Source organism: Sphaerodactylus townsendi, linkage group LG06 (assembly GCF_021028975.2).
Source record: "Sphaerodactylus townsendi isolate TG3544 linkage group LG06, MPM_Stown_v2.3, whole genome shotgun sequence".
Taxonomy (NCBI): domain Eukaryota; kingdom Metazoa; phylum Chordata; class Lepidosauria; order Squamata; family Sphaerodactylidae; genus Sphaerodactylus; species Sphaerodactylus townsendi.
The window spans coordinates 128,812,951-128,836,437 of NC_059430.1; the positions used below are offsets into that span (position 1 = coordinate 128,812,951).

The 23,487-nt window shown below is 46.8% G+C and overlaps 1 protein-coding gene across 3 annotated transcripts in view; it reads left to right on the plus strand.

Annotated features, from left to right (window-relative positions):
• The window catches only part of SPRED3 (sprouty related EVH1 domain containing 3), a 32,549-nt gene extending 12,426 nt beyond the window's left edge, over window positions 1-20,123 (plus strand). For all 3 annotated transcript variants that reach the window (XM_048499364.1, XM_048499366.1, XM_048499365.1), the window contains exons 2-6: window positions 11,709-11,880; window positions 13,249-13,417; window positions 14,873-14,940; window positions 16,210-16,371; window positions 18,026-20,123. In XM_048499364.1, the coding sequence (XP_048355321.1) occupies window positions 11,713-11,880; window positions 13,249-13,417; window positions 14,873-14,940; window positions 16,210-16,371; window positions 18,026-18,733 (1,275 nt within the window). In that variant the 5' untranslated portion in view covers window positions 11,709-11,712 and the 3' untranslated portion in view covers window positions 18,734-20,123. The remainder of the gene's footprint in view (window positions 1-11,708; window positions 11,881-13,248; window positions 13,418-14,872; window positions 14,941-16,209; window positions 16,372-18,025) is intronic.
• Window positions 20,124-23,487: the final 3,364 nt, after the last annotated feature.

Genomic DNA, 23,487 nt, shown 5'->3' on the forward strand with positions numbered 1-23,487 from the left:
TCACACTGCTAACTCATGTTCAGTTTGTGGTCTACTAAGACTCCCAGATCCCTTTTGCATGTAGTGTTGTCAAGCCAGGTGTTACCCATCCTATATCTGCGCATTTCATTTTTTTCTGCCTAAATTTTACATTTATCTCTGTTGAAATTCATTTTGTTTGTTTTGGCGCAGCTGCTGAGGTCACTGCTGAGGTTGTGTGTGGCAGTCAGGGAAACTTAATGCCTGTTTTGACCTTGACCATGTTTTGTGAGCCACTAAAAAAACTGGATGCCCAGTGAGGTATGTGGGGTTGAGAGAGTTTGGAGAGAAGTGTGACTAGCCCAAGGTCAACCAGCAGTCTTCAATAGTAAGGAGGTGGAGGCCATGGGAATTAGGAATCACCCTTTACTTTCAAAGTGGGAGGCTAATTAGGTTGTCGGGTGATCTGGGAGAGTGGGACAAACAGTGGGTTCTTCAGATTAGGAATCTGCCACCTCAATGCTTGGAGGAGTAGGGAATTAGGTTCCTTCAGATTACGAGATCTGTGGGAGGTAAAAGGGGAAACAAGTGGGTTCTTCAGATTAGAATGTGCCACTCACATGAAGTATTAGGGAAACAAATTCGGTTCTTCAGATTAGAATCTGCCACTTATGTGGAGGAGTAGGGAAACAAATTCGGTTCTTCAGATTAGAATCTGCCACTCACGTGGAGGAGTAGGGAAACAAATTCGGTTCTTCAGATTAGAATCTGCCACTTATGTGGAGGAGTAAGGAAACAAATTCGGTTCTTCAGATTAGAATGTGCCACTCACGTGAAGTATTAGGGAAACAAATTCGGTTCTTCAGATTAGAATCTGCCACTCACATGGAGTATTAGGGAAACAAATTCGGTTCTTCAGATTACAATCTGCCACTCACGTGGAGGAGTAGGGAAACAAATTCAGTTCTTCAGATTAGAATCTGCCACTCACGTGGAGGAGTAAGGAAACAAATTCGGTTCTTCAGATTAGAATCTGCCACTCACGTGGAGGAGTAGGGAAACAAATTCGGTTCTTCAGATTAGAATCTGCCACTCATGTGGAGGAGTAGGGAAACAAATTCGGTTCTTCAGATTAGAATCTGCCACTCATGTGGAGGAGTAGGGAAACAAATTCGGCTCTTTAGATTAGAATCATTGGGCCAGCTGGTCAGAATCCATGTGGGAGGAGTAGGGAAACAAATTCGGTTCTTCAGGATTAGGAATCTGCCAAAACTCATGTGGAGGAGTAGGGGAAACAAATTCGGTTCTTCAGATTAGAATCTGCCACTCATGTGGAGGAGTAGAGAAACAAATTCGGTTCTTCAGATTAGAATCTGCCACTCACGTGGAGGAGTAGGGAAACAAATTCGGTTCTTCAGATTAGAATCTGCCACTCATGTGGAGGAGTAGGGAAACAAATTTGGTTCTTCAGATTAGAATCTGCCACTTATGTGGAGGAGTAGGGAAACAAATTCGGTTCTTTAGATTAGGATTTGCCACTCATGTGGAGGAGTAGGGAAACAAATTCGGTTCTTCAGATTAGAATCTGCCACTCATGTGGAGGAGAAGAGAAACAAATTCGGTTCTTCAGATTAGAATCTGCCACTCACATTTAGGAGTAGAGAAACAAATTCGGTTCTTCAGATTAGAATCTGCCACTCACGTTTAGGAGTAGAGAAACAAATTCGGTTCTTCAGATTAGAATCTGCCACTCACGTGGAGGAGTAGGGAAACAAATGCGGTTCTTTAGATTAGAATCTGCCACTCATGTGGAGGAGGAGGGAAACAAACCCGGTTCTTCAGATTAGAATCTGCCACTCATGTGGAGGAGGAGGGAAACAAACCCGGTTCTTTAGATTAGAATCTGCCACTCATGTGGAGGAGGAGGGAAACAAATTCAGTTCTTTAGATTAGAATCTGCCACTCATGTGGAGGAGTAGAGAAACAAATTCGGTTCTTCAGATTAGAATGCGCCACTCATGTGGAGGAGTAGGGAAACAAATTCGATACTTCAGATTAGAATCTGCCACTCATGTGGAAGAGTAGGGAAACAAATTCTATTCTTCAGATTAGAATCTGCCACTCATGTGGAGGAGGAGGGAAACAAATTTGATTCTTCAGATTAGAATTTGCCACTCATGTGGAGGAGGAGGGAAACAAATTCGGTTCTTTAGATTAGAATCTGCCACTCATGTGGAGGAGTAGGGAAACAAATTCGGTTCTTTAGATTAGAATCTGCCACTCATGTGGAGGAGGAGGGAAACAAATTCGGTTCTTCAGATTAGAATCTGCCACTCACGTGGAGGAGGAGGGAAACAAACCCGGTTCTTCAGATTAGAATCTGCCACTCATGTGGAGGAGTAGGGAAACAAATTCGGTTCTTTAGATTAGAATCTGCCACTCATGTGGAGGAGTAGGGAAACAAATTCGGTTCTTCAGATTAGAATCTGCCACTCATGTGGAGGAGTAGGGAAACAAATTCGGTTCTTCAGATTAGAATCTGCCACTCATGTGGAGGAGGAGGGAAACAAATTCGGTTCTTTCCAACGATTTAGAATTTGCCACTTATGTGGAGGAGGAGGGAAACAAATTCGGTTCTTTAGATTAGAATCTGCCACTCATGTGGAGGAGGAGGGAAACAAATTCGGTTCTTTAGATTAGAATCTGCCACTCATGTGGAAGAGTAGGGAAACAAATTCGATTCTTCAGATTAGAATCTGCCACTCATGTGGAGGAGTAGAGAAACAAATTCGGTTCTTTAGATTAGAATCTGCCACTCATGTGAAGGAGTAGAGAAACAAATTCGGTTCTTCAGATTAGAATCTGCCACTCATGTGGAGGAGTAGAGAAACAAATTCGGTTCTTTAGATTAGAATCTGCCACTCATGTGGAGGAGTAGGGAAACAAATTCGGTTCTTTAGATTAGAATCTGCCACTCATGTGGAGGAGTAGGGAAACAAATTCGGTTCTTCAGATTAGAATCTGCCACTCATGTGGAGGAGTAGGGAAACAAATTCGGTTCTTCAGATAAGAATCTGCCACTCATGTGGAGGAGTAGGGACACAAATTCGGTTCTTCAGATTAGAATCTGCCACTCATGTGGAGGAGTAGGGACACAAATTCAGTTCTTCAGATTAGAATCTGCCACTCATGTGGAGGAGTAGGGAAACAAATTCGGTTCTTCAGATTAGAATCTGGCGCTCATGTGGAGGAGGAGGGAAACAAATTCGGTTCTTCAGATTAGAATCTGCCACTCATGTGGAGGAGTAGGGAAACAAATTCGGTTCTTCAGATTAGAATCTGCCACTCATGTGGAGGAGTAGAGAAACAAATTCGGTTCTTCAGATTAGAATCTGCCACTCACATTTAGGAGTAGAGAAACAAATTCGGTTCTTCAGATTAGAATCTGCCACTCACGTTTAGGAGTAGAGAAACAAATTCGGTTCTTCAGATTAGAATCTGCCACTCACGTGGAGTTGTAGGGAAACAAATGCGGTTCTTTAGATTAGAATCTGCCACTCATGTGGAGGAGTAGGGAAACAAATTCGGTTCTTCAGATTAGAATCTGCCACTCATGTGGAGGAGTAGAGAAACAAATTCGGTTCTTCAGATTAGAATCTGCCACTCATGTGGAGGAGTAGGGAAACAAATTCGGTTCTTCAGATTAGAATCTGCCACTCATGTGGAGGAGTAGGGAAACAAATTCGGTTCTTCAGATTAGAATCTGCCACTCATGTGGAGGAGTAGGGAAACAAATTCGGTTCTTTAGATTAGAATCTGCCACTCATGTGGAGGAGTAGGGAAACAAATTCGGTTCTTTAGATTAGAATCTGCCACTCATGTGGAGGAGTAGGGAAACAAATTCGATTCTTCAGATTAGAATCTGCCACTCATGTGGAGGAGGAGGGAAACAAACCCGGTTCTTCAGATTGTAAATCTGCCACTCGTAATGGAGGAGTAGGGAAACAAATTCGGTTCTTCAGATTAGAATCTGCCACTCATGTGGAGGAGTAGGGAAACAAATTCGGTTCTTCAGATTAGAATCTGCCACTCATGTGGAGGAGTAGGGAAACAAATTCGGTTCTTCAGATTAGAATCTGCCACTCATGTGGAGGAGTAAATGGAGGAGGTAGGGAAACAAATTTGGTTCTTTTAGATTAGAATCTGCCACTCATGTGGAGATGAGTAGGGAAACAAATTCCGGGTTCTTCAGATTAATAGAATCTGCCACTCATGTGGAGTGAGTAGAAACAAAGTCGGTTCTTCAGATTAGAATCTGCCACTCATGTGGAGGAGTAGGGAAACAAATTCTGTTCTTCAGATTAGAATCTGCCACTCCTTATGTGGAGGAGGAAGGAAACAAATTCAGTTCTTTAGATTAGAATCTGCCACTCATGTGGAGGAGTAGAGAAACAAATTCCTGTTCTTCAAGATTAGACTGCCACCATGTGGAGGAGTAGAGAAACAAACCTCTGCCTTCAGGATTGAACCTGCCACCATGTGGAAGAGTAGGGAAACAAATCATTCAGATTAGAAATCTACACTCATGTGGAGTGAGTAGAAACAAATTCGGTTCTTCAGATTAGAATCTGCCACTCATGTGGAGGAGTAGAGAAACAAATTCGGTTCTTCAGATTAGAATCTGCCACTCATGTGGAGGAGTAGGGAAAAAAATTCGATTCTTCAGATTAGAATCTGCCACTCATGTGGAGGAGTAGAGAAACAAATTCGGTTCTTCAGATTAGAATCTGCCACTCATGTGGAGGAGTAGGGAAACAAATTCGATTCTTCAGATTAGAATCTGCCACCAAGTGGAGAGGATAGGGAAAAATCTGATTCTTCTAGATTAGAATCTGCCACTCATGTGGAGGAGTAGAGAAACAAATTCGGTTCTTCAGATTAGAATCTGCCACTCATGTGGAGGAGTAGGGAAACAAATTCGATTCTTCAGATTAGAATCTGCCACTCATGTGGAGGAGGAGGGAAACAAATTCGGTTCTTTAGATTAGAATCTGCCACTCATGTGAAGGAGTAGGGAAACAAATTCGGTTCTTTAGATTAGAATCTGCCACTCATGTGGAGGAGTAGGGAAACAAATTCGATTCTTCAGATTAGAATCTGCCACTCATGTGGAGGAGGAGGGAAACCAATTTGGTTCTTCAGATTAGAATCGGCCACTCATGTGGAGGAGTAGAGAAACAAATTCGATTTTTCAGATTACAATCTGCCACTCATGTGGAGGAGTAGGGAAACAAATTCGGTTCTTCAGATTAGAATCTGCCACTCATGTGGAGGAGTAGGGAAACAAATTCGATACTTCAGATTAGAATGCGCCACTCATGTGGAGGAGTAGGGAAACAAATTCGGTTCTTCAGATTAGAATCTGCCACTCATGTGGAGGAGTAGGGGGACAAATTCGGTTCTTCAGTTTAGACTCTGCCACTTATGTGGAGGAGTGGAGAAACAAAACCCAGTTCATCAGATTAAAATCTCGCACTTACATGGAGGAGTAGGGAAACAAGCCCAGATCTTCAGATTAGAATGCTCCACTCATATGGAGGAATAGGGAAACAAACCTGGTTCTTCAGACTAGAATCCTCCATTCTGCCGGGCCAGTGGATGACTGATCTCCAGGCAACAACGAGGCGTTCCCCTGGAGAAAATGGCTGCTTTGGAAGATGGGCTCAGTGGCCTTAAATCCCACTGACGCCTACCCACTCGAAAAAACCCTGTTCTCCTAAGCCCCCTCCCCTCAAGAAAATTGTCAGGCATTTCCCAACCTGGAGCTGAAATCCCTAGTCTGAACTGAGAGAAAGCATTCACTTTCCAGATATTTAGAAAAATCTGGAACGAAGCATCCCCTTGGAGACTGAGGAACACAAAAGGGAAGCCATCTTGCCAGACAGGTCGTTGGCTACCAGTTCTTGAATGGGACCACAGTAGTCTCCACGTGGTGTGGCTGAGCTGTAGGGGAAGAGGTGGCCAGCCAGAGCAACAGAGGGAAATACACCACTCTCCTCTCGAGGCCATGAAGAGTGGCTCAGCAACGGACCCTTTTCGATTCTCCACACAACCTCAGAGCCCTGTCTGGCTCCTCGACTTGTGCAGAGAAAGGGGGATAGAAACTGCAGGCTGGAAAAAGATTTGTCTGGGCGCAGGGCACGTTTCAGACTTACACCGATGCCACACTGGCAGCTGTGTCAAAGACACTGGGTTCAGAACCACGGGCCACCCCACAGCCAGACACAGGGGAAAAGGCCATTTCAGGAAGGTTCACTGGCCATTTTCTTTGAACCTTCTTTGGCTGCTTTCAGCCAGTATCCCATTTTTGACTACCATAAGAAGAAGAAGAGTTTGGATTTATATCCCCCCTTTCTCTCCTGCAGGAGACTCAAAGGGGCTGACAATCTCTTTGACCTTCCCCCCTCACAACAAACACCCTGTGAGCTAGGTGGGACTGAGAGCGCTCCGAGAAGCTGTGACTAACCCAAGGTCACCCAGCTGCCGGGTGTGGGAGTGTACAGGCTAATCTGAATTCCCCAGATAAGCCTCCACAGCTCAGGCGGCAGAGCGGGGAATCAAACCCGGTTCCTCCAGATTAGATACACGAGCTCTTAACCTCCTTACGCCACTGCTGCATAAGTCTTCATGTGCAAACTAATGGTTTGGCGCACTCACTCACAGCCCCCACCCCCTTTCGCTGTCTAATATCGAGGGCAATCCAGTTGTGCTAGGAGGGTGGCTTTTGCAGGCCTCAGAGGGCAGCTTGCAAAAGATCGAAACCCACAGCCTCGGGCCCCCCTCCTCACCCCCCCTCCCCAGTTTAATGATTGTGCCCAAGGTATTGAAAAGCATCTGCTTCCTGTCAAAAATCAGATTAGGCCGGTGTTTGCTTAAAACTTGGCAACTGAGGCAACCGGGCTGGTTGAGGACGAGAGGGACGGTGGAGGTTCTGTGCGTGGGAGTGGTCGTGTTTCTCGTTCAAAGAGATATTGTTTATTTTTTACAAACTTGGGGCCGGCCGGCCCACTGTGTGGATTTTGCTACCTCTATTTGCTACCTCTATATACTAGAAGGTGCCCCTTCTACTCTATTCCTCCAGTTTTCGGAGTCCTCCTGTCATCTAGGGGACCCACTTTTGTTACTGTCTTGTTCCCCCTTTTTTGGGAGGGTTTAATCTGGGGTATTGCTGACGCCATTTTACTGAATTACTGCTGCGTTTTAAATATTTAAACTTTTAAACTTACATTTTAATTTAATGGGGTTTTGTTTATATACTGTATGTGGAATCCATGTTGTACACCGCCCAGAGCCCTTTGGGGATTGGGCGGTATGGAAATCCCATAAATAAATAAATAAATAAAAATATTGTGGGGGGGGGGAGGTTTGCACCACAGAATTTGATACAGTGCGGGTTTGCCAACCTCCAAGTGAGGCACGGAGATCTGGAATTCTGATCTCCGTACAACAGCAAATCAGTGCTGTGGATCATATAAAAGGGCTAATGGATAATCAGCAGTTGGTTTCTGTAACCTTTGCTTGCTGGGAGCCTACGAGTGCTAAGCAAGACTGTCGGGTACGCAGTGATGTGCAACAGGTAATTAAACATGGTGAAGAATGTCTCTGACGTGTATGTTAGTGTATAACAGACGAAAACCAATGAGTTTGTGACACGATTGTCAATAACTTTATATGGAATAGCATCCTCATACCCTTATACAAGGGTATAAATGCTTTGCTTTTAGAATAACTCATTGGAGAAACGCCTAGTGGGCGTGAGCCCCGTTTCTCCCGCTGGGATAACCATAAAGCTTTATTTCCTAGAACCGTATCTGGTGGTCTTCTTGTATGTTTGACAGTTCCCCTGGAGGAAATGGCTGGTTTGGAAGGTGGACTCTATGGCATTATATCCTGATAAGGTCCCTCCTTAGGTTCCACACCCCCTCGCAAATCTCCAGGAATTTCTCAACCCAGAACTGACAACTCTAACAGTGCTAAATGTGGAGAAAGCAGATGTTGCCAGCTGCTAGGGATCGAGGTTTTCTGGGCAGTCGATTTTGGAGGCATCTGTTCTGAAGCATGTACCATGCTAGCTAGTGGCTAGTTTTAAATTTCTGGGCGTCATGATTAAAGAGGACCTGACCTGGGGCGTACAGACTGCCACGGTGGTTAAGAAGGCCCAGCAAAGACAGTACTATCTGAGACTTTTAAGGAAACAACAACTGAATGGAAAACTCCTGGTGTCCTTTTACCGTTGTGCTATAGAGAGTGTCTTAACCTACTGCATCTGTGTATGGTTCTCCAGTTGCACAGTGGCAGATAGGAAGGCGCTCCAAAGGGTGATCACTACTGCTCAGGGGATTATCGGCTGCCCTCTCCCCTCCTTGGAAGAACTCTATAATTCCCGAAGCCCAAAATATTCTGAGAGACCCGTCTCATCCAGCACACTCTCTTTTTGAACTGTGACCATCCGGCAGACGATACAGATCGATCAAAACTAGGACAAAGAGGCTTAGAGACAGCTTCTACTCTAGAGCTGTGGCTATGCTAAACTCTGCGGCTTCATGTTGATGTGTTTGGGGCTGTGTAGGGATGGGTGGAGGAAGGGGAAAGTGAGGATGGGGTATGAGTCTGAAATTGTGTGCATCGAGGAATGCTGCTGTAAATTTCGTTGTGCGTGCTCAATGACAATAAAATGCTTATGCTTATGCTTATAAGGAACTGGGACTCAGTCTGTTGACAGCCATGATATCTGCCCTGGGAAACCCCCACCTCCTTCCCTTCATTACACATTCTAGGGCAGGGGTAGGGAACCTTTAACATTCAAAGAGCCATTTGGACCCGTTTTCCACAGGAAAAGAAAACACTTGGAGCCGCAAATAATTTTTGACATTTAAAATAAAGATAACACTATATATGTAGGGGGTTTTTTTGCCTTTTACTCTGCTCATTCTGAGAAGCACATGGATGCGCCCGCCCTGCTGCCTGCAGGGCGGGCAAGGATGAAGCCGGCGGCTCGGCTCGTGGAGCCACAGTGCAAGGGCAGAAGAGCCGCATGCGGCTCTCGAGCCTCAGGTTCCCTACCCCTGTTCTAGGGGGGAAAATCGACTGTAGTGCAGCTCTTTGCATGTGCACAGAGGCACTCTTCTCATTTGCTTAGCAAAATTATGTGATTCGTTGTTGATTGACTGAAATGCTTCCATTCTTTCCGGGCTGAATTAAGTCCTACTGATGCCATAGGCCACAGGTGTCAAACTCTTTTGCCCTCCAGATGTTATGGACTACAGTTCCCATCATCCCCTGCCAGCATGATGCTGGCAGGGGATGATGGGAAATGTAGTCCATAACGTCTGGAGGGGCAAGAGTTTGACACCTATGCCATAAGCGGAGGCCAAACTTGGTGCCTCGGCCCTTCAGAATTCAGAATTCAGTTTACTTGCAGGCCAATCTGACCAGATTTTGCAATTTATATTCCCCAACAGAGCCTGTTTTTTAAAATTCATTTAACATTTTATAGCAAAAAAACAATTTCTAGGTAGCAGAAAAACACAGTTTTTTGGTAACTTATATTTTAAATTGCCATAAGGAAACAAGGCAAATTAAAAAAAGTTAAACCTTATAATTTCAACTGTTTCAAGTTAGAACATTTTTCCGAACCTTGTGAAAGAAAACTTGTGCCACCATGTACTGTTTTTCCACGACAGGGCACAGATAGGCAGGCACACAAATATACAGATACTGACCATTATTAGATACATAAACAAACCATCTTTTATTCCGTTGTTTCCTGAAACCTTAAAGATACATAGCGTTTTAACATTCAGGGATGAAAAGATCATTCTTGTCTGCTTATTTACACTTTGAAGGGGTTTTTCCCCTATTTTTTTCAAATTGAAAAGTCTCAAATTGAAAAGAGCAGCAGTGGCGTAGGAGGTTAAGAGCTCGTGTATCTAATCTGGAGGAACCGGGTTTGATTCTCCGCTCTGCCACCTGAGCTGTGGAGGCTTATCAGGGGAATTCAGATTAGCCTGTGCACTCCCACACACGCCAGCTGGGTGACCTTGGGCTAGTCACAGCTGCTCGGAGCTCTCTCAACCCCAACTAGCTCACAGGGTGTTTGTTGTAAGGAGGGAAGGGCAAGGAGATTGTAAGCCCCTTTGAGTCTCCTACAGGAGAGAAAGGGGGGATATAAATCCAAACTCTTCTTCTTCTTTTCTTCCTATCAAGTCCCTCAAATTAATCTGGTGTAACAAATCTGCTTCTATTCTAAGGGGAGACAAGGCATCAAGTCGCATCGTTATTCCGGCGACACTAAGACAGGATAGAGACATGTCGATCTTTGTGCATTTTAGTTAAGGATATTGGCTGCAATTCTATCTGTTAAATGTACATGTCTGTTACTTTACTGTGGGACCCTGGTCAACCTGACATTGAACTAATTTTATTTTTTGTGGTGGTGCTCAGAGGTGGGATCCAGCAGGTTCTCCCAGGTTCCCGTGAGTGGCGTAGGAGGTTAAGAGCTCGTGTATCTAATCTGGAGGAACTGGGTTTGATTCCCAGCTCTGCCGCCTGAGCTGTGGAGGCTTATCCGGGGAATTCAGATTAGCCTGTACACTCCCACACACGCCAGCTGGGTGACCTTGGGCTAGTCACAGCTTCTCGGAGCTCTCTCAGCCCCACCTACCTCACAGGGTGTTTGTTGTGAGGGGGGGGAAGGGCAAGGAGATTGTAAAGCCCCTTTGAGTCTCCTGCAGGAGAGAAAGGGGATATAAACTGTGCCAAACTCCCTCCTCCTCCTCCTCCTCCTCCTCCTCCTCCTCCTCTTCTTCTTCTTCTTCTTCTTCTTCTTCTTCTTCTTCTTCTTCTTCTTCTTCTTCTTCTTCTTCTTCTTCTTCTTCTTCTTCTTCTTCTTCTTCTTCTTCTTCTATATTGCCTCCCTCCTTCCCATATTTCTTTCCCTCCCTACTTTCTACTTCCCCTTCAGATTCCTATAACTACTTTATCTATTCCACTTGAAAGAAAACTAACAGAGGGAGAGATCCAAAATCCTTAATCAAAAGAGTAGTTTAAACTCCTCTCTTTCCAATATAAATTTCAAGGGGAAAAAAGAAAATGAAAAATCTTTACCTATAATACTTTCCCAACCTTTATACCAACGAACAAAAAAAATTAGAATTACTATATATTGTATTATTTCATACAGTTCATACACACATGGGAGAGGTGCCTAGGGGGGCGCAGGGGGCCCTGGGGGCAATTTTGCATCCCCCACTTGATGAGATTTGTTGTACCCAGGGACAGAGATTACCCCCTTGTCCCTAGTGGAGTTAATCATTAATAACCGGCTTTCCGAACTCACAAAATTTTAGTAACCGGTTCTGCTGAATAGGTGTAAATAGGCTGCATCCCACCTCTGGGGATATCAGATAACGTTGGAGACAGGAATGCCCCTTAAGGGATTCCACACACCCAAGGGGGTTGTGCAACCGCAGAGAACCATCGCCTGTTCAAGCAGACAATGTATACCTTGGTGGACCAAGGGTGTGAGTCAGTATAAGCCTGCCCTCCTGTGAGCGTTCCCACATGATGGAGTACACAGGTGGGGTCGGGGGGCTCCCAGCCCCCGTATTAGGCGTGCGTTCGGAATTCCCTGCGCCAGAGTTGGCACACCAGCATTGACTGCTTCTCTTTCCCCCTCTCTTCCCACCCAGTTACATGGTTCGGGTGCGGGCTGTGGTGATGATCCGAGACGACTCGAGCGGAGGTTGGGTGCCCATGGGCGGCGGCGGCCTGAGTCATGTGATGATCTGCAAGGTTCGGTGCCCGGAAGAGGGGCGGCATCGGCAGTACCTGATCAGTGGGGAGCGCCTGCGGGACCAGACGGTGAGGCTGGTCGGCGGGGGTGGGTGGGTTGACAGCTTCCAAGCAAGAGCCAGTGCTGATGGGAAGGCAGTGATGGCAATTCTGTGGGGAGCATCAGCTTTAGTGGGGGAGCTTTTGATTATGGGGGACAGGGCTTCTCTCACCTAGGGGTGGAGGTGGCATTCCTTCTCCACCCAGGGTTGCCAACATCTTTAATGTGTCTTCTAAAGATGGCACCCAGGAAAAGCATTGAGCTGCGCTCCTGCTAACCCCTTCAGCTCCATGTAGAGTGGGGGGGGGGGGCGTGGTTCACAGCTTGATTGGGTCCTGTTTTAAACTACAGGCATTGCCTCCAAAGCCCGCAGTTTAAAGCTGCACCCAACCAGGCCAAGCCCAGCCTTGATCTGCAGGCTCTGCCGTGGCTGGGTCCAGCTTTATGCTGCTGGCTTTGCCTCCCCAACTCTGCCTTCAGAGTTACATGGACTTTGAAGATGGAGCAGGGGTGGAGCGAGGGGAAACTGCACCCGGGGCACGCATGCGCCCTGTGCCCCTGCTGCAGCGCCACCTGCCCCCGCACTGGGGCACGCCCAGGGTGTTGCACACACACCCCGGCCCCATTGACCCTACGCCACTGAGGTGGATCCAGCAGCATAAAGCTGGCCAGATCCAGTATAGAATTGTGGCTGCTCCCCCAAATTCCACATTGAGTGAATCGAGGTGCAGTTCATTGGGGGGGGCAGAGCTTGTGGAAGGGCTCCGGGCTCCTCTCCCCCCACCCAGCAGCACTGGGGAACAACCCCTGGCTTGCCAAACCTTGCCGCCGGTGTTGCTGGGAGTTCTCCTGGAATGGTGACTGATCTCCAAACATCACAGATCCGTTCCCCTGGAGGAAAAGGCAGTTTCTGCTGGTGGACAATGGAATGACATCCCTCTGGAGCTCTCGTTGCACGTGAAACTCTATCCTTCCCAGCCACTAATTCAGATCTCCAGGAATTGGCCAAGCTGGAGTTGGTAACACACACACTCACACCCATCTATCTATGACAGTACTGGGCAGTACTGGGTTGGCTGCCTCCGGGTAGGGCCCAGAGTTATCTTGGAATTACAGCTAATTGCCAAACGACAGAAATTTATTCCCCAGGAGGAAAGGACTGTTGCAGAAGGTGGACTCTATGGTATACCATAGAGGCTCGGGGAAATGGAACTAGAGTGACATGAAGTTCCCACTGAGCTCCCTTTTATCCCCAAACTCCACCCTCCCTAGGCCCCGCCTCACAAATATTCAGGGATTCCCATGCCCTTGTTGGCAATCCTATCAGGGGACCTCCACAAAAGTTTTAAACCACCGTCGTCTGCTGGGCCTTTATACTTCTCCCTTGCCTCCTGCAGACCATCTTGGAATGCACGCTGAAGAGGGACCTTGTCTACAACAAGGTGAACCCCATTTTCCACCACTGGAAAGTTGGGGACAACAAGTTCGGCCTCACTTTCCAAAGCCCTGCCGATGCCGTGGCCTTTGAAAAGGGAGTGCAAGCTGCCCTGGAGGAGATCGCAGAAGGTAAGGGGGAGTGAGTGGGGTTGCTGAGGTGCATAGAGGCACGTGAGGAGTAGTCGGGGGGGGGGGTTTGCTATTTTTGAAGCCTGTGCAGAGAGTCTACCATACAAGAAGGAAGAGGAAATTAGCAGCCAAGGAGTCTCACCATTTAAATCTCTCCTCGGCTACGGATTGACCAAGTGGCCTTAAAAATGGAAATATTTGGCCTGCCTGTGGTACCAGTAGCCTACCTTATAAGGTTGTTGTAAGGATTACGGAGGCAAAATGAGACATCACAGATCTACGATTACGTCTCTTGTCTGTAACAGACTTCTCTCTGTGATACACCTCTGAAGATGCCAGCCACAGATGCAGGCAAAACGTTAGGAACAAGATCTACCAGACCACAGCCACATAGCCCGGGAAGCCCACAACAACCAGTTGAATCTGACCATGAAAGCCTTTGACAATACATTAAACACTTTATTTATTTGTTCCTTGTGATATACACAGGGTTATATTAGCATTTCTATTTTGATGAATACATAAAATACATTAACGCTATTTAAATTTGCTGTTATTACTATTACCAGCAGTAAAGCCCGTTGTACGAACAAATACAAGATCTAGAAAACTGGACCTCTCCTGCCTTTTCCTAGTGCTTGGCCCCACAATTTACCACAATGAAAACTGAGCCTAAATATTCAATGAAAAATCTCCTTTCTCAGATTCCACCCCCCACCCCAACACACACACACACAGACAGGTTCCCTTAACTTTGCAAATGGGCTCTTCCAGCTCAGCTGCAGCTTGACAGAGTTTGCCCTGTGTTCCCAGGCAAGAAGTTCTTCAGAGTTCACCACAATGCTCAGTCCTGGTAGGGAGAATCACACTGTGGGTGAAGGCAAGGAGGATGGCTTTCTACAGCAAGGGCTGCTAGGAAGTGTAGTCCTTGTCCTCCATGAGGAGCTGAAATCTGGGCCCTCCCAGTTGGTTGAGAACTACTCTTACCAGCAGCCCACATTTTTTCTGGGTTGACATCAGGAACACACTGCTCACTTCTATAGTAAGATTATCAGCACTATTCCTACTATGCCTGGTCAGTGCCCTGCCTTACGGGAAGCATGCCCAGGATACATCCCAGAATTCTTTGAGGTGTTTCAGAGCATCTGAGGTCACACTGAGTTAAATTGGTCCAGCCAATTTAGAGCCCTGTGCAAGTTTCACTAAAAAGCCAGCAGGGTGCAGCAGATAAAGCGTCAACTATGACCCCAAAGCTGTGAAACTCATTGAGCCACTCCTTTTTCTATCCCAGCCTAGCCTACCTTGCTGAGCTATTGTGGAGGTAACATGGATGCTGAGATAAATGCATACGCCACCTTGCGCTCCTTGAAGGAACTGCAGGGTACAAATGTAGTAGATTTTTCAGTGCAGGTATGATTTTTAATTGTAATTTTATTTCTTCTGCTAATATTTTAGGTTCCCTCTCGCCTTCCTCTTCTTCCTCCTCACAGAATGAAGCCAACAGAATGGATGAAGCCCTTGCAGTAAGTCTAAGGTGGCCATTTTCTGACACTTCAGACTCCTCCTGAGCATGCGTGGTGTCTTCCCCTCTGCTTATATAGAAATTCTGCAGAAATGCAGAGAAATCCTCACTTAAAACAAAACCCTTATGTCAGTTCTGGTTGGCAATATAGGATGCATATAACTGAACGTTCGGTTATAAAATCTTACAGGAACCATAAAACTGAATGCACAGTTTCAGAATCTGACTGGAGCCATAAAACAGTTTCAGAATCTGACTGGAGCCATAAAACTGAATATTCGGTTTCAGAATCTGACGAGCCATAAAACTGAATGTTCGGTTTCAGAATCTGACTGGAGCCATAAAACTGAATGTTCGGTTTCAGAATCTGACTGGAGCCATAAAACTGAATGTTTGGTTTCAGAATCTGACTGGAGCCACAAAACTGAATGTTCGGTTTCAGAATCTGACTGGAGCCATAAAACTGAATATTCGGTTTCAGAATCTGATTGGAGCCATAAATCTGAATGTTCGGTTTTAGAATCTGACTGGAGCCATAAAACTGAATATTCGGTTTCAGAATCTGATTGGAGCCATAAAACTGAATATTCAGTTACAGAATCTGACTTGGAGCCATAAAACTGAATATTCAGTTACAGAATCTGACTTGGAGCCATAAAACTGAATATTCAGTTAAAGAATCTGGATAAAACTGTAAATATAAAACTGAATATTTGGTTTCAGACTGGAGCCATAAAACTGGATATTCAGTTACAGAATCTGACTAGAGTCATAAAACTGAATGTTCGGTTTCAGAATCTGACTGGAGCCATAAAACTGAATATTCGGTTTCAGAATCTGACTGGAGCCATAAAACTGAATATTCGGTTTCAGAATCTGACTGGAGCCGAATATTCGGTTTCAGAATCTGACTGGAGCCATAAAACTGAATATTCGGTTTCAGAATCTGACTGGAGACATAAAACTGAATATTCGGTTTCAGAATCTGACTGGAGCCATAAAACTGAATATTCAGTTACAGAATCTGACAAGCCATAAAACTGGATATTCAGTTACAGAATCTGACTAGAGTCATAAAACTGAATGTTTGGTTTCAGAATCTGACTGAACTCACAATTCCAGTGCAAGTTTATTGCAACCTCCATTCTGCCACCTCTGAGCCAACAGGGGGCACTGAGCTGCAGGGGGCTGTATAAGGGAGCCACCTAGGGGCAAGGGTACATAATGCTGTCTCTGCAGTGCTGTCTTTTCTCTCTCTCTTTTTCTCTAGGTGCACACGGACAGCGAGTCTTCATCCAATAGTCGGAAGGAAATGCTTCCCAAGCCTACTACGATTGTGACTAGTGAGTCTTCGTCCAGCTGCTACCTCCGTTCACCTGTCTCAGAAGAGTTCTCCTTTGGCACGGCACAAGGGGCGATGTCTGCCGGACAGGTATGTGGCTGGGGGGCAGTACCCTCCAGCTATGTCAAAGAATCTTCTGCAAAACTGGCAGCTTTGTTCCAGCCTTGCAACATATTCACTTCTAGCGAGCAGAACTTCCCTGTGGCGAGGGGATGCTCTCCGTTTATGCTCAAAAGAGAAGGTGGGTAGCTTTGTGCTCAGGCTCCATAAAGAATAGCTTTTACATATGAATATATTTATTTATTTATTTATTGTTTGGACTTTTATACCGCCCCATCCCCAAAGGGCTCTGGGCGGTGTACAGCATAAAATATCAACATAAATAAGTGGCTAAAACCTTTAAAACAGCGATAACAATAATAATAACAATAGTAGAGGCGTCCAGCCAACTGCATTTTTAAAATTCTCCCCGGAGGAGGGGGACGAGTCCCAGGATGATAGGCCCAGATGTAAAGAGCCGACGAGGGGGCACTTGTAAGCTGCCTTGTACTAAATCAGGGGTCTGCAACCTGTAGCTCTTCAGATGTTCATGGACTACAATTCCCATCAGCCCCTGCCAGCATGGCCAATTGGAATTGTAGTCCATGAACATCTGGAGAGCCATAGGTTGCAGACCCCTGTACTAAATCAAACCATTGGCCTTTCAAAGTCAGTACTGTCTACTCGGACTGGCAGTGTCTTTGGCCTGTCAGTGTCAGTATTGCCTGCTCAGACTGGCAGCGGCTCTCCCAGGGCTCCGATTGTGGTCTTTCACATCATTTGATGTTTTCAAGTGGCGATGCCAGGGATTGAACCTGAGACTTCCTGGATGCCAAGCAGATGGTCTGCCACTGAGCCATGGGCACGATAGTTATCAATTCTGCTGCACTTGTAAGAAACATTGAGCGTGACTATTCTGGAGTAGGGAGCAATGGAGGCAGGGTCACTGGTAGAGCTACCTGGCCCTCTTGCAGGATTGCCATTCCCAAGACTCCCGGGGTCTGGGAAGAGCTATCAAGCCAAAGTGATTTAAGTTTGTGACTGTCAAGACTTAGGCCCCTTCTGCACACGCAAAATAATGCGTTTTCGAACCACTTTCACAACTGTTTGCAAGTAGATTTTGCTATTCCGCACAGCTTCAAAGAGCGCTGAAAGCAGTTTGAAAGTGCATTATTCCACATGTGCGGAATGAGCCTCTGATTCAAGTTCTACTTTGCTTTCGGAAACAAGAAAGAGTATCTTGGGTGCTGTGTCGTTTCCGGGCTGTGTGGCCGTGTTCTAGCAGCATTCTCTCCTGACGTTTCGCCTGCATCTGTGGCTGGCATCTTCAGAGGATCTGATGTTGGGAAAGCAAGTGGAGTATATATATCTGTTGGAGTGTCCAGGGTGGGTGAAGACACATTGTCTGTGAGTAACAAAGAGGGCAACCAGGACAATAGTTGAGGGCATTCTTTGTTACTCACAATTTGTCTTCACCCACCCTGGACACTCCAACAGATATTTATACTCCACTTGCTTTCCCAACATTAGATTCTCTGAAGATGCCAGCCACAGATGCAGGCGAAATGTCAGGAGAGAATGCTGCTAGAACACGGCCATACAGCCCGGAAACCACACAGCACCCCAGTGATTCCGGCCGTGAAAGCCTTCGACAATACAAGAAAGAGTATCATTTCTGCTTTCGCCACCCCGTCTCCTTTTGCAGGTCCAGCCCCAGGTCCTGCAGCAGCTGACCCTCCCGGATGAAGAAGATCTGGAGAGCATCACCCCCTGCAAAGATCTCTGGATCACCAAAGGGTACGAGGATTATCGGCGGGCTGTGGTGCAGAAGCACCAGCCTGACCCTGACAAGATCGACATCTGCGTGCACTTTGAGAAGGCCGGAGGAAGTGGCAGCAAGTCCCCACGGGAGAAAGAATATTGCTTCCCACCTGGGGCTGAAGGGCGGCTCAAGGACCCCAAAGCTTCTCCGTCCTGTCGCATCCACAATGCCCCGTCGCCACCCAAACACAAGTCTCTGAAGGACCAGCAGCAGCATCAGGGGTCTGGGGGGTTAGAGGAAGACACGGTGCCGTCGCGCTGTGTCTACTGCCGGGACGTCTTTAACCATGAGGAAAACGGGCGTGGGCAGTGCCAGGATGCCCCCGACCCGATTGGCCGTTGCGTCTACCAGTTCACTTGTATGTGGTGCGCTGAGAGCATGCTGTACCACTGCATGTCAGACTCGGAAGGAGAGTATTCGGACCCTTGCTCCTGTGACACCGGCCACCCCCACTTCTGCATCCGCTGGATGGCCTTGGTCACTCTGTCCCTCGTGGTCCCTTGCATGTGTTGCTACTTACCCCTCCACGCCTGTCACTGGTGCGGCGAGCACTGCGGCTGTTGCGGTGGGAAGCACAAGGCGGTGCGGTGAACCCAGCCGGATCGGAAGGTGGGTGCTTGGTTAGAGCCATCGGGGCAACAGGCAGGCGCCAGATGGCTTGCACGGAAGCCGGAGGCTTGCTGGGGATACTTCCCTCTGATCTCTCCCCCCTCTCCTCTTGCGTCTCTTTTGGGAAAGAGGGTGTTGTGTTCGAGGCCCGGTCGATGGGATTTTTGTTTTTCGTTTTCCCATTTTGGAAACTGGGGACCTTTTTAAAAAAAGTAGCTAAACTAAGAGAAAGAGGCAAGAAGGGAAAGGTTGAGGAAATGCCGTTGCAAACCGATTATGGGCTCAGGGGTCCAATACGATAGTGAAGGTAACAGGATAACGCCTCCCTCCTTTTTCTGTTACCACACGAGGGATGGAGATGAAATATAAATATATATATGCACATACACACATACATATATTGTTTGGGGGGATTAATGCACAGCAGGGAAGGGAACCAATGTTTACCTGTGAACATGTAACCCAAAATTGGAATGCTACCTGTGATATCCATGAAATCTGTGAAATCTCACATTCCTCCGTCTGTAGAATTGCGACCACGTTTAGGCCACGCTGATGCAGGCCTGCGTGGTGTGTTAACACTGTTTGCGACCCTCTAGCCAAGTATAAATGGGAGACACGACTGGTTCACCAGCGCCCCCGATTGGCAGTCCCAGGTAGGAAGAAAAAGAGAGGGAAAAAACCACCCAGGAAGTTGTATGGACCAGTGGCATGCCACCGTGCATGGCTTTATTCAGTTTGGTAGATCCTGTGTAAAATATTAATCGAGACAAACTGATTCTCTGATCTTCACCTCCTAAACTCTTACACAAACACTCCCATCACTTAACACTAGCTTTATTCTCCTGGGGTCGTTTTGGCTTATATTATCCAACTGTCCACCAAAAATTCTTTACCTGGTCAGCTTATCCTTCCAGGCCTGGCTTCCCATGATGCCATCGCTTCCTGTAGCATATTCCAGAGGATGCTCCATTTTCCTGCCCTTAAACTTTGCCTCTGCAGCAGAGGGGTCAAACCAGGGCTTAAGACGGGAACGCCGCATGGTTTGTTGGCCTGCTGGACTTCAGCCTCAGCTGGCAGGCTGATGCTCCCCCAAATGTGCTGAAGAGCTCAACAGCTGAGGTCTGTTGGGAATGGAAGAGAGAGCCACCCCTGGATGTCTGCTTGGTTCTGAGGGCTTGGAACTGGATACTAACTCTCCCCATTTCCAGCGAGAACATCTTTTGAAAACAAAGTGAACTCATGTCAGGCACAAAACAGCTAAGCCCACTGCTAGTATTCTTTATTATTATTATTATTTATTATATTTATAAACCGCCCTCCCCTGGAGGGCTCAGGGCGGTGAACAAAACATACAGATAGAGCACAAAATAAAAACAATAATATCAAATTAAATTAAATAGCATTAAATAGTGGCTCTATATATGTTAAAATACTACCCCGTTAAAAGCAGCGTTCAGTCAAATAAATAGATGGCGTCCTACTAACAGATCCCCTAAAAAGAAAAAAAAGGGAAGGGACGGTAGGATCCACAGATGTTATAAAAGGAGAAAGATTCTTGAGAATCATAGAGTTGGAAGAGACCCCAAGGGCCATCAAGTCCAACCCCCTGCAATGCAGGAACACACAATCAAAGCACTCCAGACAGATGGCCATCCAGCCTCTCTTTAAAAACCTCCAAAGAAGGAGACTCCACCACACTCCGAGGCAGCAGATTCCACTGTCCAACAGCCCTGACTTTCAGGAAGTTCTTCCTGATGTTTAGGTGGAATCGCTTTTCCTTCACCTTGAACCCGTTACTCTTTCACCAACATGACATCCCTTCAAATATCTAAACATAGCTATCATGTCACCTCTTAACCTTCTCTTCACCAAACTAAACATACCCAGCTCCCCAAGTCTCTCCTCGTAAGGCATGGATTCCAGACCTTTTACCATTTGGGCTGCCCTCCTCTGGATCCATTCCAGCTTGTTCTCAAATCCTTCCTGAATTGCGGTGCCCAAAACTGCACACAATATTCCAGGTGAAGTCTAACCAATGCAGAATAGAGAGGTACAATTACATCCCTCAATCTAGATACTATACTGCTATTGATACAGCCCAGAATCGCATTGGCTTTCTTGTCCGCCGCATCACACTGCTGACTCATATTCAGTTTGTGGTCTTCTAAGACTCCCAGATCCCTTTCACATGTAGTGTTGTCAAACCAGGTGTCACCCATCCTATATCTGTGCATTTCATTTTTCCTGCCTAAGTGTAGTATCTTACATTTATCTCTGTTGAAATTCATTTTGTTTGTTTTGGCCCAGCTCTCTAATCTGCCCAGGTCATTTTGAATTCTGTCCTCTGGGGTATTAGCTATCCCTCCTAATTTGGTGTCATCTGCAGAACTGATTAGCATGCCCTCTAGTCCGTCATCCAAATTGTTGATAAGAATCAGGGAAGAATCAGTTTATACTGTCTGCCCCAGAGCAGAGACCTTTGGGAGTAAGTGAATACCTGAATGAGGGGACATCTGATAACCTGGTAGTTGATCAACCTCATGTTTGGCTGTTGTGGGTTTTCCGGGCGGCGTGGCCGTGGTCTGGTAGATTTTTGTCCTAATGTTTCACCTGCATCTATGTCGGGCAGCTTCTGAGGCATGTCACACCAAACCACAGCCACGCAGTCCGGAAAACCCGCAACATCCTGGCGATTCCAGCCAAGAAAGCCTTCGACAATATGTCCTCATGTTTTTATCCCTGCCTGAGCATGGCACAATGAACAAGTTGGCACTCGGGAATATCTGGCTCTAAGGCAGTGTTTACCAACCTTTTCGATGTCACGGTACCCTTGACCTCACTCTTCATATCTCACGGTACCCCTGCCATCCCCCCACCTTCCCCTCCCAGTGCCCCTGCTTGCACCACCCCCCACCTTCCCCTCCCAGGGTGAAGGGAAGAACTGGGGGGGGGGCAGGAAGTGGCTGCTGACCTTGTGGCAGGCCCTGCCACGAGCCAGCTCCATGTCCTTTCTGGCGCCGGCAGGAGACACCGCAAAAGTGAGGGGGGGGTTAGCATTGCCACGGTACCCCTGGGACATGCTCACGGTACCCCAGGGTACCACAGAACCCTGGTTGAAAATCACTGCTCTAAGGGCTGCATTTGAGGAGGTGGGTCAAAAGCGTGAGTCTGGTGCAGAGCATGTGTTTGTGCATGCTGTTGTGATGGACGTAGACCACTTTGCAGCCAGGCAAAAGTCACACAGGCACAATTACCTGCAGGGAACACAATTCCCACTCAAGCTTAGTCCCCAGCCGGTCTATTTGCCACATCCTGTCCTTGTGTCTCTCTTTTACCCCTTGCTGCCTGGGACCCAAGGGGTCCTGATTCCAATAGAGCTAGCTTGGCACCCCCAGCATCACACTGGGCTATTTGGAATCGCAACGTGTCCCCCAGGACAGGATGGGCAGCTCCCCTTTCCTCATTCACACCTGCCCTTCAGAACACACCTTTTCAATTTGGGAGACCAGTGACATGGAATTTATTTATTTATTTATTTGATTATTCGACTTATATACCGCCCTCCCCCGAAGGGCTCGGGGCGGTTCACAACAGACAAACAGCAACGTCAAGTAAATAATAAACAAACACCGTACATGTAGTACTGGTGTGCATTAAAACAGCATTCCAATCTAATACAACATTTCAAGCAGGGGATAGTGCCCAACAACTAAAATGCCTCTAAGGGCCCCAGTTGTTGAAAAAAGGGGGGGGGGCAGCAGCGGCTGGCCTCCCCAAAAGCCCGGCCTCCCCAAAAGCCCGGCGGAATTCTTTTCTGAGTGCTTGCTTTATCCATCGGCAACTGAGCACCCGGCTCAAATCCACCACCCCCCACCTTTAAAAAGCAGATTTTCCACCTGGTTCAGTGGGCTTTGAGTAAGAGAAGAAGAAGAAGAGTTTGGATTTCTATCCCCCCCTTTCTCTCCTGCAGGAGACTCAAAGGGGCTGACAATCTCCTATCCCTTCCCCCCTCACAACAAACACCCTGTGAGGTAGGTGGGGCTGAGAGAGCTCCGAGAAGCTGTGACTAGCCCCAGGTCACCCAGCTGGCGTGTGTGGGAGTGTCCAGGCTAATCTGAATTCCCCAGAGAAGCCTCCACAGCTCAGGCGGCAGAGCTGGGAATCAAACCCCGTTCCTCCAGATTAGATACACGAGCTCTTAACCTCCTATGCCACTGCTGCTCTAACCATTAGAAATCCATTTGTGTCTGGCTTGGGGTAAATAGTTTTCATTTCTTTTTGAAAGACTCTATGCTTCTACATTATCAGTCTTTCAGCTGGAAATATGAAGGAACAGATGAAAAGCTCAATTTTTTTGTTTTTTGAAAGGGATTTAACTTTTTGCTCTACCTTTTTGCTATGGGAATCAAAAGGGAAGTCAGGACAGGAATCCAGTGGCTAGGTGTATGGAGGGCGGGGTGGGGTGTTTTCTATTTGCAAGTATGCAAAACCAGTCAAAACTATTTCAAAAGGAGAGTATTCAACTCACCAATTATTTGCTTTGCGGACACAGAATAAACAGCAACTCATTATATACTTAATGGCTTGTGACCCCAGATTTATCACAACCTCTATAATAGTGGTGGCGAACCTTTGGCACTCCAGATGTTATGGACTACAATTCCCATCAGCCCCTTCCAGCATGGCCAATTGGGGCTGATGGGAATTGTAGTCCATAACATCTGGCGTGCCAA